The 18,698-nt window shown below is 38.1% G+C and overlaps 1 protein-coding gene across 1 annotated transcript in view; it reads left to right on the forward strand.

The window, feature by feature from the left end:
• LOC126194798 (peroxisomal acyl-coenzyme A oxidase 3) overlaps nt 1-18,698 on the forward strand; it is a 204,785-nt gene that overhangs the window by 139,014 nt on the left and 47,073 nt on the right. Inside the window, exon 3 of the mRNA XM_049933112.1 lies at nt 5,512-5,673. Coding sequence (XP_049789069.1) covers nt 5,512-5,673 — 162 coding nt within the window. The remainder of the gene's footprint in view (nt 1-5,511; nt 5,674-18,698) is intronic.

The raw sequence follows: 18,698 nt of genomic DNA on the forward strand, positions 1-18,698 counted from the left end.
GCCACTAGCAAACCTCAGAGATTTTTTTATTTCTTCTCCCTGAATATCAGTGCACTCACAAGATCACTACAATTGATGTCAATCGTAGTGACAGCATGCACATATACTGCTCTGGAATTTTCACCAGTTATAGCCATATTTTTATGATATGAAGATTGGAATCAAAGCAGATAATCTGAATTATAATTTGCAATCAAGGCCAATAGAATTAGTATTAATATTCCAAAAATCTTTATTTCAAACAGTGGAAAATCCAGGATGGAATGTACCAATATTATGAGAAGGAGAGTTGCTACTCGCCATATAGTGGAGATGCTGAGTTGCAGATAGGCACAACAAAACGACTCTCACAATTAAAGCTTTCGGCCATTAAGGCCTTTGTCAACACTACACACATGCACACGCAAACGCAACCTGCTTGCGTGTGTGTGTGTGTGTGTGTGTGTGTGTGTGTGTGTGTGTGTGTGTGTGTGTGTTTTGACGAAGGCCTTAATGGCCAAAAGCTATAATTGTGAGTGTCTTTTTGTTGTGCCTATCTCTAACTCAGCATCTCCGCTATATGGTGAGTAGCAACTGTCCGTGTCATAATATTGTTAAAATCTTTATTTAAATTTTTAAGGTGCATTGTGATTTTTTTTGATAGCTCAGCTGACATGTCACCTTAATTTCATTTCTTGCGATACCTATTGGATCATGACAAGCCTAACTTCAACTGTGACTTAGATTCCTATTGTGCTCTTCGTGAGTGAAGCTGCTCTGTGTAGTAATATATCCACAAGAGGTATCAGGTCCAGTGAATGAAGTGGCAATGCTAGCAAATAATGTGGCCATGCTAGGAGAGCCATCTTAATGTAGCCACTGACATGGTAATTGGTTCCAGAGGAAATCATGGACTTGATTATTGTAGTGTTTGGTACACCTTCTTATTTGAAATGATATGTATTGTACTTTGTCATGAATTTTAGATTTTTTAAACTCTGTCTTGCTTATTTGTTAAATAAAAAGAAAGGACCACAAAATTTGCTCATGCTTAAGCCACAAATAGGATTCCATTTCTATCTCCCACAAAATTTTTCTATAGATTACCATGGATTTTCACTGTCTTAAATAAGATAATGGTATGTGCTCACTTTGCCACTTCAGTAAAATGTTAATTCATCATGAAGATTGTGTACAATAAAATCGTTATCTTCATTCAACCGCCTGATTTAAAATGTAAACATTTTGTCAGTACGCTTGATTCTGAGAAAAACTTTGTCTTTCGTGTATCATCATCTGAGACTTTTGGATAACTGATGATTTTTTTATGGTCTACTAAATTGCTGGTATCTACAAAACACTTGGGCCATTAATAAGTAGTAGGTTTAATGGGAGGTTCTCTACCATGTTGTTGTTGTTGTTGTTGTTGTTGTTGTTGTTGTGGTCTTCAGTCCTGAGACTGGTTTGATGCAGCTCTCCATGCTACTCTATCCCGTGCAAGCTTCTTCATCTCCCAATACGTACTGCAGCCTACATCCTTCTGACTCTGCTTAGTGTATTCATCTCTTGGTCTCCCTCTACGATTTTTACCCTCCACGCTGCCCTCCAATACTAAGTTGGTGATCCCTTGATGCCTCAGAACATGTCCTACCAACCGATCCCTTCTTCTTGTCAAGTTGTGCCACAAACTCCTCTTCTCTCCAATCCTATTCAATACTTCCTCATTAGTTAAGTGATCTACCCATCTAATCTTCAGCTTTCTTCTGTAGCACCACATTTCAAAGGCTTCTATTCTCTTCTTGTCCAAACTATTTATCATCCACGTTTCACTTCGATACATGGCTACACTCCATACAAATACTTTCAGAAACGACTTTCTGACACTTAAATCTATACTCGATGTTAACAAATTCCTCTTCTTCTGAAACACTTTCCTTGCCATTGCCAGTCTACATTTTATATCCTCTCTACTTCGACCATCATCGGTTATTTTGCTCCCCAAATAACAAAACTCCTTTACTACTTTAAGTGTCTCATTTCCTAATCTAATTCCCTCAGCATCACCCTACTTAATTCGACTACTTTCCATTATCCTCGTTCTGCTTTTGTTGATGTTCATCTTATATCCTCCTTTCAAGACACTCTCCATTCCGTTCAACTGCTCTTCCAAGTCCTTTGCTGCCTCTGACAGAATTACAATGTCATCGGCGAACCTCAAAGTTTTTATTTCTTCTCGATGGATTTTAATACCTACTCCAAATTTTTCTTTTATTTCCTTTACTGCTTGCTCAATATACAGATTGAATAACATCGGGGAGAGGCTACAACCCTGTCTCACTCCCTTCCCAACCACTGCTTCCCTTTCATGTCCCTCGACTCTTATAACTGCCACCATCTGGTTTCTGTACAAATTGTAAATAGCCTTTTGCTCCCTGTATTTTATCCCTGCCACCTTTAGAATTTGAAAGAGAGTATTCCAGTCAAATTGGCAAAAGCTTGCTCTAAGTCTACAAATGCTAGAAATGTAGGTGTGCCGTCCTTAATCTTTCTTCTAAGATAAGGCGTAAGGTCAGTATTGCCTCACGTGTTCCAACATTTCTACGAAATCCAAACTGATCTTCCCCGAGGTCAGCTTCTACCAGTTTTTCCATTCGTCTGTAAAGAATTCGCATTAGTATTTTGCAGCTGTGACTTATTAAACTGACAGTTCGGTAATTTTCACATCTGTCAACACCTGCTTTCTTTGGGATTGGAATTATTATATTCTTCTTGAAGTCTGAGGATATTTCGCCTGTCTCATACATCTTGCTCACCAGATGGTAAAGTTTTGTCAGGATTGGATCTCCCAAGGCTGTCAGTAGTTCTAATGGAATGTTGTCTACTCCCGGGGCCTTGTTTCGACTTAGGTCTTTCAGTGCTCTATCAAATTCTTCACACAGTATTATATCTCCCATTTCATCTTCATCTACATCCTCTTCCATTTCCATAATATTGTCCTCAAGAACATCGCCCTTGTATAGTCCCTCTATATACTCCTCCCACCTTTCTGCTTTCCCTTCTTTGCTTAGAACTGGGTTTCCATCTGAGCCCTTGATATTCATACAAGTGGTTCTCTTTTCTCCAAAGGTCTCTTTAATTTTCCTGTAGGCAGTATCTATCTTACCCCTAGTGAGGTAAGCCTCTACATCCTTACATTTGCCCTCTAGCCATCCCTGCTTAGCCATTTTGCACTTCCTGTCAATCTCATTTTTGAGATGTTTGTATTCCTTTTTGCCTGCTTCATTTACTGCATTTTTATATTTTCTCCTTTCATCAGTTAAATTCAGTATTTCTTCTGTCACCCAAGGATTTCTACCTACTTGATCCTCTGCTGCTTTCAGCACTTCATCCCTCAAAGCTATCGATTCTTCTTCTGCTGTATTTCTTTCCCCCATTCTTGTCAATTGTTCCTTTATGCTCTTCCTGAAACTCTCTACAACCTCTGGTTCTTTCAGTTTATCCAGGTCCCATCTCCTCAAATTGCCACCTTTTTGCAGTTTCTTCAGTTTTAATCTACAGTTCATAACCAATAGATTGTGGTCAGAGTCCACATCTGCCCCTGGAAATGTCTTACAATTTAAAACCTGGTTCCTAAATCTCTGTCTTACCATTATATAATGTATCTGATATCTTCTAGTATCTCCAGGGGTCTTCCATGTATACAACCTTCTTTCATAATTCTTGAACCAAGTGTTAGCTATGATTAAGTTATGCTCTGCGCAAAATTCTACCAGGCGGCTTCCTCTTTCATTTCTTAGCCACAATCCATATACACCTACAATGTTTCCTTCTCTCCCTTTTCCTACTCTCGAATTCCAATCACCCATGACTATTAAATTTTCGTCTCCCTTCACTACCTGAATAATTTCTTTTATCTCATCATACATTTCATCAATTTCTTCGTCATCTGCAGAGCTAGTTGGCATATAAACTTGTACTACTGTTGTAGGCATGGGCTTTGTGTCTATCTTGGCCACAATAATGCGGTCACTGTGTTGTTTGTAGTAGCTTACCCGAACTCCTATTTTTTTATTCACTATTAAACCTACTCCTGCATTACCCCTATTTGATTTTGTATTTATAACCCTGTATTCACCTGACCAAAAGTCTTGTTCCTCCTGCCACCGAACTTCGCTAATTCCCACTATATCTAACTTTGACCTATCCATTTCCCTTTTTAAATTTTCTAATCTACATGCCCGATTAAGGGATCTGACATTCCACGCTTCGAACCGTAGAACGCCAGTTTTCTTTCTCCTTATAACGACGTCATCCTGAGTAGTCCCCGCCTGGAGATCCGAATGGGGAACTATTTTACCTCCGGAACATTTTACCCAAGAGGACGCCATCATCATTTATCCATACAGTAAAGCTGCATGCCCTCGGGAAAAATTACGGCCGTAGTTTCCCCTTGCTTTCAGCCGTTCGCAGTACCAGCACAGCAAGGTCGTTTTGGTTAATGTTACACGGCCAGATCAGTCAATCATCCAGGCTGTTGCCCCTGCAACTACTGAAAGGCTGCTGCCCCTCTTCAGGAACCATACGTTTGTCTGGCCTCTCAACAGATACCCCTCCGTTGTGGTTGCACCTACGGCACGGCTATCTGTGTCGCTGAGGCACGCAAGCTTCCCCACCAATGGCAAGGTCTATGGTTCATGTGGGGGTGTCTACCATACAGGGCACAAAACTTATTGTATGGTTGTTGCAGCATCTTCCTCTTTGAACCTAAACACAAAGCAAGCACAATTGGGCCACGTGAAAACAGTTTTTTTGGAGCAACTTTTAATAGCCTTGTACCAGTTGATGAGACCATACTGCCACTGGTGTGAAGATCAATGTATGATCAGTCTCTGCAGCATCCATTGTCTTGCATCCCATAGTGGAGGTTGATACTAGAAATCCCCAATGGAATATCGCGTAGTAAAGAATTTTTGTGATCAAAACAAGATTTTTTATTACTTTTATTTTTGCTGTATTCATCTCCCTCCCTCTCCCCTCCTCTCCCCCTTCTTCCCCGTCTGCAACACCATCTCTTCGCCCTTTATTCTGAAGTTGGTGTACCCATTGCTTAGTATAAATTACACTTGCATTCCTTCAGCTTCAGAAGTTTTCGAAGCTTTCACAGCCCTTCTTTCAGCCCCTGTACTTTTATATTGTACATAGCAAACATCTGCCATCCTTCGCTTTATCTGCTGGCTATAATTTTCATCCTTGTTATGTTAGACAACCACCCATTACTTAGGTTATCACTTATTGTGGGTGAATGGAGGAGGATTGAAATATTACATTTACCAGATGTCTGCACATCTATCATAGTTCATAAGAAAAGATGCTAAGTAAACATGTTTGAAACTAAGGTTCTCATAAATCATAAGTGTGAAATAATAATCTTTTCTGAAGTGTGCTAAATTTTTCTTGCATGCAGTTACATGAACTTCTTACAGAGAAAATGAATTATTGTGTGCTTTATCAAATCTCTACACACATTTGCAGATGAAAGTATGGGAAACTCTCAATTCTGATGGCCTTTTTCAACATTTAACTACTACTCCAAGTGCTGAAGAACAAAAACATAGAGCAGCTCTCCAGTTGTCAAAGCTGCACCAGTACCGATTTTATACTGATGAGATACTCAGTGCCAATTACCGTAATAAGGTAAGTTTTTCTTACATTAGTTTTTATTTATAACTGTTTTGTACATGGTTATTTGGTTCTCCTGTACAAATATGCACAACTTATGTTAATACATAACTAAATAATCACAGAACAAGCCACAGTTCTCAGAAACCAGAACTAAATGGTGGTAGATAAATGATACCAGAAAGTTCGTAAGACCTTACAAAGTCATCAGCACAGCAATAAATGGTCCTTATAATAATCTGTAGTCCAGTCCAGTAGCAGACAGCCAGTTTCCAATTGTGCACCACAAGGATGATGCATACAGTCTTCAGTCAGCAAATGTTTTGACTGTGGAGCTCGCAGCCATTGCCCATTGCTTATAAAGGCATTCATGCCTCTAGGTGGCAGGACCTGATGACTTGCTGCCTATCCTGAGTTGCCAAGCCCCATAACTTCTTGGGCTAATTAACTTAGATTTCCCAACTGTGCCTCATTTATTACAATTTTTTAAAAATATATGCTCAATGTTGCAATTTTATTGCACGGGACAGTAGATAACAGTTAAACTTTTGACAAGAGCATTGTTTTGGAAACATGTACACAGAATTTTCAAATCATTACTTTGGATATAACCTATGATAAAGATGACAACAAAAGGGCAATTCACTGGCAGGTACCATGGCTGACACCTTCGTTAATCATGTAGAATTATAATTTTTCAAAAACAATCCACAGATCACGAATAAGATTTTATAATATAAGTGGTATGTTGATGACTTTGTTGTTACATGAAGGTTCCACAGATGAGGTGGACTCACTAACATTTTAAATAACATTCATCCTAATCTTGTTTTTACAGAACAACATGAAAACAGCAAAAGCATTAACTTTTCAGGTCTAAGAATTTCAAATCGCAGTGGTAAACATTGTTTTGCCATTTACAGGAGGCAGACTGCTAGTGATGTAATTATTAATGCTACTCATGTCATCCTTCTGAATACATAAAAGCATTTTCCAAATCTATGATTCACGGAATACTAAAATTACCTCTGGAACCAGATGCAATCCAAAAAGAAATAAACATTTTAAAGCAGATTGCCAAAGCCAACTGTTTTAACCCCACTGAAGTTGATTATTTCTTTCATAAACTGCAACAATCTTGCTACTCCCAACAGCAAATTTACAAAAATGACATACATGGGCCTAATTTCTGACAAAACAAATAAACTGTCAAAGAACTCAAATTTGACAGAAGTCTTAATTACTAATAATTTTCTGCCATTGGCCAGACGGATAGGAACTTCACTACTTGTTATGAGGAACATACTTCAGCTACATCTTGTAATAAATCAGTACTTGGCTGTCAACTAACACATCACAATCACTCAGGACGATCTGTAACGACTAATTTAAAAAACCTTCACAATGCACCTACAGGACTGCTACTTCACACATTAGAAGAGATAGAAATTTATGCTCACTACAAAAATAAAACCTCATCCATACTCAATGAGCAACTAGACTTCACAGAAAGATATTTCTGTGATCTTTTTGAAGACTTATAGTATATTCCTGCTTTTCCGTTCCCTTTTTATTCTTTTGCTTTTTATGGAATGTCTTCATGATTGTAATTAACTTTTTGCACTTCATCCTAAACTCTTGGATGCTTAGGTATTTATGCTTTTTACTCAGGATTATCTAATAGATCCAGTTTGTGGCAGTGTCTCACTTCATAATGATTGTGCGCTAGGCTAACTAAAGAATGCTCTCTCTCTCTCTTCAGTTCATATTTATTCCTCTTTTATTTCTCCAAATAATAATTGTAACTTCATCCTTATTGATATTTTTCTCTGACTGTAAAAAACTACAGTCACAGTATCATTTAGTTTTTGACTGCTTATGCAATTGTTTTACATTTTTGACTATTTAGATGGGTCCATGATGTATTGCATCTTAGTGCTGTAACCTATATTTCTGTGCATCAGACATTTTGTATGCCTATTTTATGTAATGACTGCAAACAACCATGTCCACAGTTTTTTGTACTTAAGTTTTCTTATATTCATTGTTTTGTCTTTGACTACCTTGATGGGTAAATGAGACTTTGTGCCATACTTATTTTAATGTAACTTGCATTTTTTTTCCTTTTTAATGCTTTAGGTATCATACTTTATTTGTTATTAATGTTAGTTACATGGTTAGTGTCACCTGGGGGATTTGACACATATTACGACCATCGTCTTACTTGCATAGCAGTAGTTAGTAACAAATAGTCAATGGCACAGCTTTGAAATCAGCCCTGTAAAATGAGCGCATCATCTCCATGCCACTTTGATCTAAATAAAGGTGTCGGTCAAGCAGTATTCTCACTGGGATTACAATCTAAGAGCAATATGCAATCACTTGCATGCATTTCTACATGTCAACCTGCATGACAGTACGTGTGTGACTTCCAGCGACTGTTAGAGCTTTGAGATCCTCTTCTGCTGGATGGCACATATCGGTATGACCATGACGTCTTCCTTGGAACCTTTAGCGACACCTAACCGCCATCTTTGCTGCCATACAGTGTCAGAGTTTACGATAAATGGCCACAGAAGGCTATCAATGTTCTCACAACAAATTATAATTGGATATCTCTGTTTTATCACAAATTGATGTAATGCTGATGATACAGTTGCTGAAAGGTTCAAAGAAAACTCGAGTTTGATTTCAAATACGTACGCGACTCGTACGATAATAGTTGGTGACTTTAATTTACCCTCGATATGTTGGCGAAAATACATGTTTAATTCCGGAGGTATGCATAAAATTTCATCCGAAATTGTGCTAAACGCTTTCTCTGAAAATTATTTCGAGCAGTTAGTTCATGAGCCCACGCAAATAGTAAACAGTTGTGAAAACACACTTGACCTCTTAGCAACAAATAATCCTGAGTTAATAACGAGCATCAAAACCGATTCAGGTATTAGTAAACACAGGGTTGTCGTAGCAAGATTGGATATTGTAATCCCCAAATCCTTGAAAAATATAACTATTCAGAAAAGCAGATAAAAATGCACTTGACGACTTCCTGAGAGACACCTCCACTCATTTCCAAATTAATAATTTAAGTGTAGACCAGATGTGGCTTAACCCTTAACTACTATCGACCGTCTCTCAGACCACTACTAATTTTTGTGTCGAGATATTTCTCACACCCCTGCAAAGCCAAATGGACTCTTCCATGTACCTTCCTATTGGCTGTCAAGCTACACGTGCAAGCATTCTTGCATTGTTGCTGCTCTTTGTTTCATAATTATTAGCCTTGAGAGGTCTCGCAGACGTACCATAGTGTTTGCGTGCCGCGTTTTTATTGCATGCTACTGTTTCTCCATGGCGGCGAAAGCTGGGCCTTCTGTGCAACATGTGTTACGTGAGACAGATGTCTTCACTTGCAAGATGAGCCTCGGACACCGAAAGAAGAATTCGAAAATCGAAAAACGTATACCTTTTGCCCTCCTCGTCTGAAGAGGACAACAAGGTATCCATGTCAACAGTGTGGTGTTCAGATTTGTTTGGAGTGTTCCAGGAAGGTCTGCGTGAAGTGTTTGCAGGTGGAAATTGACTAAAGTATGATTCAGTTGCACATGAGAACAAGTATTTAGTTTTTTACTTGTAATTTTAGAAGTAAAATGTGGCAAATTTTCTCCATTCATAGACTTATGGACTGAAACATTCGCTCTACATCACAAAGTGAGTTATAAACTGAAAGCTGAATTTGCACACAATTTATAGTAAGTCATGTAGGATTTTTCCACCTAGTTATATTGCCAATTTGTAATATAATCCCTCTGATGAAAATCTGTGTGTGAGTAGAGAGCTAACTATTTGCTGTTATTTTCGTAACTCATAAAATAAAAATATACTCCAGATTTCGCTTTGTTTTAATTGTCGGAGTGTTTAAAATATAGTAGTGCTTAAAGAAAATCAAATTTCTACAAAGTCCACCTCTAAGAAGTGTAATGAATCACTGGAAGTCAAGAAACTATATATATTCTGCAAAATTCTGGTTTGATATATAAAATAGAAAAATGCGGTCTGTGAGACCCCTCCATAGTAATTGTGTTCCTGTGAATGACCATAGTAGTTAAGGGTTAATTTCAAAGAAATAGTGTCGGCAGCAATTGAGAGATTTATACCAAATAAATTACCAAACAACGGAGCTGATCCTCCTTGGTACACAAAACGGGTTAGAACAGTGTTGCAGAAAAAACAAAACAAACATGCCAAATTTAAACAGATGCAAAATACCCAAGATTGGTGATCTTTACAGAAGCTCAAAATTTAGTGCGGTTTTCAATGGGAGATGCTTTCACAGTTTCCACAACAAAACTTTGTCTCAAAACCTGGCAGAAAATCCAAAGAGATTCTGGTCATATGTGAAATATGTTAGCAGCAAGAAACAATCAATGCCTTCTCTGCGCGATAGCAATGGAGATACTATTGAAGGCAGTGCTGCCAAAGCAGAGTTACTAAACACAGCCTTCCGAAATGCCTTCACAACAGACAACGAAGTAAATATTCCAGAATTCGAATCGAGAACAGCTGTCAACATGAGTAATATAGAAGTAAATATCCTCGGAGTAGTGAAGCAACTTAAATCACTTAATAAATTCAAGTCTTCTGGTCCAGACTATATACCAATTAGGTTCCTTTTGGAGTATGCTGATGCATTAGCTCCATACTTAACAATCATATACAACCGTTCGCTCAACGAAAGATGCGTACCCAAAGACTGGAAAGTTGCAGAGGTCACATCAATATTCAAGAAAGGTAGTAGGAGCAATCCACTAAATTACAGGCCCGTATCGTTAACGTCGATATGCTGCAGGATTTTGGAACATATATTGTTTTAGAATATTATGAATTACCTTGAAGAAAAGTCTATTGACACACAGTCTACATGGGTTTAGTAAACATTGTTCCTGTGAAACACAACTAGCTCTTTATTAACATGAAGTGTTGAGTGCTATTGACAAGGGATTTCAGATCGATGCCGTATTTCTGGATTTCCGAAAGGCTTTTGATACTGTACCACACAAGCGGCTCGTTGTGAAATTGCGTGCTTACGGAATGTCGTCTCAGTTATGTGACTGGATTTGTGATTTCCTGTCAGAGAGGTCACAGTTCATAGTAATTGACGGAAAGTCATCGAGTAAAACAGAAGTGATTTCTGGCGTTCCCCAATGTAGTGTTACAGGCCCTTTGCTGTTCCTTATCTATATAAATGATTTGGAAGACAATCTGAGCAGCCGTCTTTGGTTGTTTGCAGATGACGCTGTCATTTATTGACTAATAAAGTCATCAGGAGATCAAAACAAACTGCAAAACGATTTAGAAAAAATATCTGAATGGTGCGAAAGTGGCAGTTGGCCCTAAAAATGAAAAGTGTGAGGTCATCCAAATGAGTGCTAAAAGGAACTCGTTAAACTTCGGTTACACTATAAATCAGTCTAATCTAAAAGCCGTAAGTTCAACTAAATACCTAGGTATTACAATTACGAACAACTTAAACTGGAAGGAGCACATAGAAAATGTTGTGGGGAAGCCTAACCAAAGACTGTATTTTATTGGCAGGACACTTAGAAAATGTAACAGACCTACTAAGGAGACTGCCTACACTACGCTTATGCATCCTCTTTTAGAATACTGCTGTGTGGTGTGGGATCCCCACCAGATAGGACTGACGGAGTACATCGAAAAAGTTCAAAGAAAGGCAGTGTAATAGGGGAGAGAGTGTCACAGAAATGATACTGGATTTGGGCTGGACATCATTGAAAGAAAGGCGCTTTTCATTGCGATGGAATCTTCTCACGAAATTCCAGTCACCAACTTTCTCCTCTGAATGCGAAAATATTTTGTTGACACCGACCTACATAGAGAAGAACGATTACCACGATAAAATAAGGGAAATCAGAACTTGTACGGAAAGATATAGGTGTTCATTCTTTCCGCGCGCTATACGAGATTGGAATAATAGAGAATTGTGAAGGTGGTTTGATGGACCCTCTGCCAGGCACTTAAATGTAATTTGCAGAGTAGCCATGTAGATGTAGATGCTGTGTATAGCAGTTACTTTATATAATATAAGGCACATATTTTTTCATGTGTTGTTAGCTTTCATGTGAGCCTTTTACATGTACTTTATTGTAAAAACCGTTTGACGTCCTGTACGCCTGATTGGCTATCATTGATGTAATCAGTGTGCAGAGGGTGGAGCATTGCGTATTTAAGCAGCAGCTGTATCACTCTCCGTAGCAGTTGGCATTTGTGGATGTGTAGTGCCTGCTCCATTCACAGTCACCGTCTACATCACGGGTATAAGTTCTTCTTTTAGTTTTTGTTATATGTTAAGATGTCCCTCTAATTCTGTTGTATGTAAATATGGGCCTGAAGATAGTCTAAAACAGCCCTAAACTGGAAACCTTGTATTAAAAAAAAAAAGTTTATTGTGATTGTGAATGTTTATATTCAATTTTAATTGTAAGTAAACTGCTGTACTCCAGAGAAACATGTTCTCAAAAATTACTACAACAAATAAATTTTACTCTCTCTAGGGTTCCATTGAACCAGTTTCCGATCTGAGTATATTGGATAGAAATCCTATGAGCAGTATGCGTAGTACATCATTTTCCCTTAAATATACATATTACTCCTAGATTTTAACTGATTACTCTTGTATGCGATGTACTCGAATCTAAAGATAATCCAATGGAATTGAAACCATCCATTATTTTGGGAATGTGAATGTGAAATTTAGACAAAAAATACAATTTGTTGGGCAGCTGTTGATCGCAGAGTTTAAAAAAAAAATAGTATGTCAGTTTTTGCATTATTATGGCAAATTTATGTACCTTTTGTCTTGGGTATGATATGATGAGATGCAGTGCTGTGTCCAGCCTCATCTCTTTCAGGTGTCTCTCAGGTAAGAGAGTGCTGCCGCCTGTCTAGTTGGATATGACAACTGAGTTCTTACATAAATTTATCTGGCCTGGGCCAAGTGGTGCAAAATATTATTTTTGCCCCCACCAATTGAAGACCTTGTGGTGTAGCAAGCATGGCAATTTTACTTCCCCTCTTGTTTTGCCATCTGCCTCCTTATAGTGGTTTTTTTTTTTTTTTTTTTTTTAAATTACTATTGACATACGTGAGTATAATCTCTATTTCCATAAGAGAGAAAGGTTGGCTGTGAGTTTACAAGAATGTAACACCAGATCTAATTTTGTGCTTAGTTTTATGTATGTAATTGGTTTTCTAATTTATTTCGACTATTCCTAGTTAGTAACTTTTGTTATAGGTTGAAGTCAGTGATGTTTCGTAAGTTAAATTCTATTGTTGATGTATAAACAAATATAAATTCTGTACTAATTATAACATTTGGAGGAAAAACTAATAGTATTTCTAAAGGATCTGTTTGACTCTATTCGAAAACATGTTAGCAAAGCCAGCCCTCAATTATGTTGTTGTTGTGGTCTTCCGTCCTGAGACTGGTTTGATGCAGCTCTCCATGCTACTTTATCCTGTGCAAGCTTCTTCATCTCCCAGTACTTACTGCAACCTACATCCTTCTGAATCTGCATAGTGTATTCATCTCTTGGTCTCTCTCTACGATTTTACCCTCCACGCTGCCCACCAATGCTAAATTTGTGATCCCTTTATGCCTCAGAACATGCCCTACCTCTCGGTCCCTTCTTCTTGTCAAGTTGTGCCACAAACTCCTCTTCTCCCCTATTCTATTCGATGCCTCCTCATTAGTTATGTGATCTACCCATCTAATCTTTAGCATTCTTCTGTAGTACCACATTTCGATAGCTTCTATTCTCTTCTTGTCCAAACTATTTATCATCCACGTTTCACTTCGATACATGGCTACACTCCATACAAATACTTTCAGAAACGACTTTCTGACACTTAAATCTATACTCGATGTTAACAAATTCCTCTTCTTCTGAAACACTTTCCTTGCCATTGCCAGTCTACATTTTATATCCTCTCTACTTCGACCATCATCGGTTATTTTGCTCCCCAAATAACAAAACTCCTTTACTACTTTAAGTGTCTCATTTCCTAATCTAATTCCCTCAGCATCACCCTACTTAATTCGACTACTTTCCATTATCCTCGTTCTGCTTTTGTTGATGTTCATCTTATATCCTCCTTTCAAGACACTCTCCATTCCGTTCAACTGCTCTTCCAAGTCCTTTGCTGCCTCTGACAGAATTACAATGTCATCGGCGAACCTCAAAGTTTTTATTTCTTCTCGATGGATTTTAATACCTACTCCAAATTTTTCTTTTATTTCCTTTACTGCTTGCTCAATATACAGATTGAATAACATCGGGGAGAGGCTACAACCCTGTCTCACTCCCTTCCCAACCACTGCTTCCCTTTCATGTCCCTCGACTCTTATAACTGCCACCATCTGGTTTCTGTACAAATTGTAAATAGCCTTTTGCTCCCTGTATTTTATCCCTGCCACCTTTAGAATTTGAAAGAGAGTATTCCAGTCAAATTGGCAAAAGCTTGCTCTAAGTCTACAAATGCTAGAAATGTAGGTGTGCCGTCCTTAATCTTTCTTCTAAGATAAGGCGTAAGGTCAGTATTGCCTCACGTGTTCCAACATTTCTACGAAATCCAAACTGATCTTCCCCGAGGTCAGCTTCTACCAGTTTTTCCATTCGTCTGTAAAGAATTCGCATTAGTATTTTGCAGCTGTGACTTATTAAACTGATAGTTCGGTAATTTTCACATCTGTCAACACCTGCCTTCTTTGGGATTGGAAATATTATATTCTTCTTGAAGTCTGAGCGTATTTCGCGTATCTCATACATCTTGCTCACCAGATGGTAGAGTTTTGTCATGAGTGGCTCTCCCAAGGCCGTCAGTAGTTCTAATGGAATGTTGTCTACTCCCAGGGCCTTGTTTCGACTCAGGTCTTTCAGTGCTCTGTCAAACTCTTCACACAGTATTGTATCTCCCATTTCATCTTCATCTACATCCTCTTCCATTTCCATAATATTGTCCTCAAGTACATTGCCCTTGTATAGACCCTCTATATACTCATTCCACCTTTCTGCGTTCCCTTCTTTGCTTAGAACTGGGTTTCCATCTGAGCTCTTGATATTCATACAAGTGGTTCTCTTTTCTCCAAAGGTCTCTTTAATTTTCCTGTAGGCAGTATCTATCTTACCCCTAGTGAGATAAGCCTCTACATCCTTACATTTGTCCTTTAGCCATCTTGCACTTCCTGCCGATCTCATTTTTGAGATGTTTGTATTCCTTTTTGCCTGCTTCATTTACTGCATTTTTATATTTTCTCCTTTCATCAATTAAATTCAATATTTCTTCTGTTACCCAAGGATTGCTACTAGCCCTCGTCTTTTTACCTACTTGATCCTCTGCTGGCTTCACTACTTCATCCCTCAGAGCTACCCATTTTTCTTCTACTGTATTTCTTTCCCCCATTCCTGTCAATTGTTCCCTTACACTCTCCCTCAAACTCTCTACAACCTCTGGTTTAGTCCTTAATTTCCCACCTTTCTGCAGTTTCTTCAGTTTTAATCTATAGTTCATAACCAATAGATTGTGGTCAGAGTCCACATCTGCCCCTGGAAATGTCTTACAATTTAAAACCTGTTTCCTAAATCTCTGTCTTACCATTATATAATCTATCTGATACCTTTTAGTATCTCCAGGTTTCTTCCACGTATACAACCTTCTTTCATGATTCTTGAACCAAGTGTTAGCTATGATTAATTTATGCTCTGTGCAAAATTCTACCAGACAGCTTCCTCTTTCATTTCTTACCCCCAATCCATATTCACATACTACGTTTCCTTCTCTCCCATTTCCTACTCTCGAATTCCAGTCACCCATGACTATTAAATTTTCGTCTCCCTTCACTACCTGAATAATTTCTTTTATCTCAATCGTACATTTCATCAATTTCTTCATCATCTGCAGAGCTAGTTGGCATGTAAACTTGTACTAATGTAGTAGGCGTGGGCTTCGTGTCTATCTTCCAAAGGAATTAACAGTTTTGTCAAAAGTATTGTTTGCGTAACTATATATGTAAATTTCATGATTTAAACAAATAATTCAGCTTAACCCTTTTAGTAGAAGAAATTGTTAAAAAGACAGAATTTTTTGATGTATTTGATTAATTTAATGAGTTTAGTTTTAATTGTAATATTTGTAAGTTAAACGTCGAACAGTGTGAAGTGCTTATTATTGTGATTATAAAAGGGCCCAATTTTTGGTCACGAGTCAGTCAGTCCACAGCTGAGTTTCAGATGAGGAACCTGTGTTGATTGGAACAACAAGAACGTATCAACTTAAACAGTGAAGTAAGTGTTAAAACAATAGGCCATGTGTTAAAGCAGTAACAGTGTCTGTTCTGTACGTACTTTTCTATTCTTCAAGAACTGTGAACTTTGTGGTTAGGTTTTTACAGCTCGTAGATGTTCAATAGCAAACTATTGTAGCAGTATGTGGATGTTCGCCTGCTAACTATTAATTAGGCTTATGGGAAGTTAAATGATAGTGCATTGGCCATATAACTGTGTTATTTTGGGTGGTTGTGATCAGTGAAAGTAAAACATTTCCACAACCCATTTTTCAGCCAGAGCAGCAACACAATATGTCAACACCGAGAACAATCAACAAAGAAATAAAGAAAGCAGGGTGAGCACTGGCACAACCATGTAAGGGTTTTGGGAGCAATTTCCACAGTGCAGTGCAAGGCAAACCTTAAATCACTTAATGAAAGCATGTCTTCCCATCCAAATTGCATATTATCAGGTTCCTTTCTGAGTATGCCGAAATAATAGCTTCCCAGTTAGCAGTCATATATGAGTGCTTGCTCAATAAAAGATCTGTACCTTAAGACTGGAAAGTTGCACATGTCCCATAGTACTCAAGAAAGGAAATAGGAGTAATCCAGTGAATTGTAGACCCAGATTACTAACATCAGTTTGCAGCAGGACCGTAGAAGATATATGTGTTCAAACCTTATGAATTAATTACAAGAAAATGATCTACTGACAAAGTCTTTATGGATTCAGAAAAAAGTGCTATCAAAAGGGGATCTCAAATTTATTCAGTATTTTTAGATTTTCAAAAAACTTTTGACACTGTTCCTCACAAGCAACTTCAAATCAAATTACATGCCTGTGAGTATTGTCTCAGTTGTGTGACTGGATTCATGATTTTCTGTCAGAAAGGTCACAGTAATTTAATAACTAATGGAAAGTCATTGAGTAAAACAGAAGTGATAAGTGGCATTCCACAAGGCAGTGTTGTAGGCCCTCTGCTGTTTCTGATCTGTATAAATGTTTTAGGAGACATTCTGAGCAGCTGTCCTAAATTTTTCAGAGTTGATGCTGTCATTTCCCTTTTAGTAAAGTAATCAGAAGATCAAAAGCAATTGATTTAGACAAGATATCTGTATGACATGAAAAACCTGCCCAGATGGCTTCATTGTTAAAGTGCCAGTTTCGGGACGAGGTGGTGCGTCGGTCCTGGTTCGAATCCACACACCAGATTAACAAAAAGGGTTGGCGTGCCAGCCAGCCAGGATGTGGTTTTTAGGTGGTTTTCCTGATCCCACTAGCTGAATGCCAGGATAGCTCCTAAGTCTCACAACAGATACACAATTCCCAAACAAATAGAAAATTTTCAATCTTTTTCACATGAATAACACTGCACACAGACAGTTGGGGTACACTATTATGTCCTGGGAGGAGATTGAAGCGGGTTCTGACAAAAAAATTATGTTGCCACCTTTTAAATTAAACATGCCAAATCCATAAATAAGCATGCCAACCCTGCGCCAATGTGGGACAAAGGCACAATAAAAGGAAGAAGAAGAACCGTATGCTGTGGAAAGCAACAATTTACCCTAAATAATGAAAACTGTTAGGTCATTCACATCAGTACTCAAAGGTATCTATTCAATTTCAGTTGCAAAATAAATTACAGAAATCAGAAGGCTGTCAATTTCACTAAATACCTAGGGATGGCAGTTGTGAACAACTTAAATTTGAACCATCACATATGAAATATTGTGGGAAGGGTGAACCAAAGATTGCATTTTATTGGCAGAACAGTTAGAAAATGTGACAGATCCACTAAAGACACTGTCTACAATTTGCTTGTCTAATCTTTATTAGTGTGCTGCTGTGCAGTATGGAATCCTTACTATGTAGGTTTGTCAGAGGAAATCAAAAAAGTTGAAAGAAAGGCAGCTCATGTTGTATTATCACAAAATAGAGGAGAGAGAGTAATGGATACGATGGGCGAGTTGGGGTGGCAGTCATTAAAATAAAGGCATTTTTCATTGCAGCAAGATCTTTTCACAAAATCTAACAACAATGTTTTCCTACAAATCCGAAAATATTTTGTTAATGCCTTACATAGGGGAAAATGATCATTATAATAAAATAAGAGAAATCAGAGCTTGCATGGAAATATTTAAGTGTTCATTTTTTCCACATACTGCTAGAAACTGAAACAGTAGAGAAGTTGTGTGAAAGTGGTTCAATGAACACCCTGGTAGGCTCTTTCTGAAGAAAATCAGTTGTTTTATTTAGGCTTGTTTGAAGGAGAGGAGGGGGGGGGGGGGGGGCTGGAAGAGAAAAACTTAACAGAAACCCCTTCGCTCTCAGCTAGTTCATCATACAATTGCATGTTAGTAACATACTGCGTACTGAGGACAGGAATGGTGACAGATTTCTGGGTACGTTTTTACATTTTCATTATATTGTATGGTTTAATTTTGTCGCAGTGATTGAGAGGGTTTGAGAGAGAGAGAGAGAGAGAGAGAGATGGAAGAAGGTTCACACTAAGCAAATTTCAGGCAATTTCCATCAGATTAGTGTCCTTACCATTTGTGGCTCAAGTGGGATACATTACAATAGTTTAGACAGATGAGCAATGAGTGGGAAATGGGGAGTTCTTTCTTTGTAACTATTAGTAATAATAAAATTGTATGACTGTACGTGCAGGATTGTAATATAGTC

This window comes from Schistocerca nitens, chromosome 1 (assembly GCF_023898315.1).
Source record: "Schistocerca nitens isolate TAMUIC-IGC-003100 chromosome 1, iqSchNite1.1, whole genome shotgun sequence".
NCBI classification, from domain to species: domain Eukaryota; kingdom Metazoa; phylum Arthropoda; class Insecta; order Orthoptera; family Acrididae; genus Schistocerca; species Schistocerca nitens.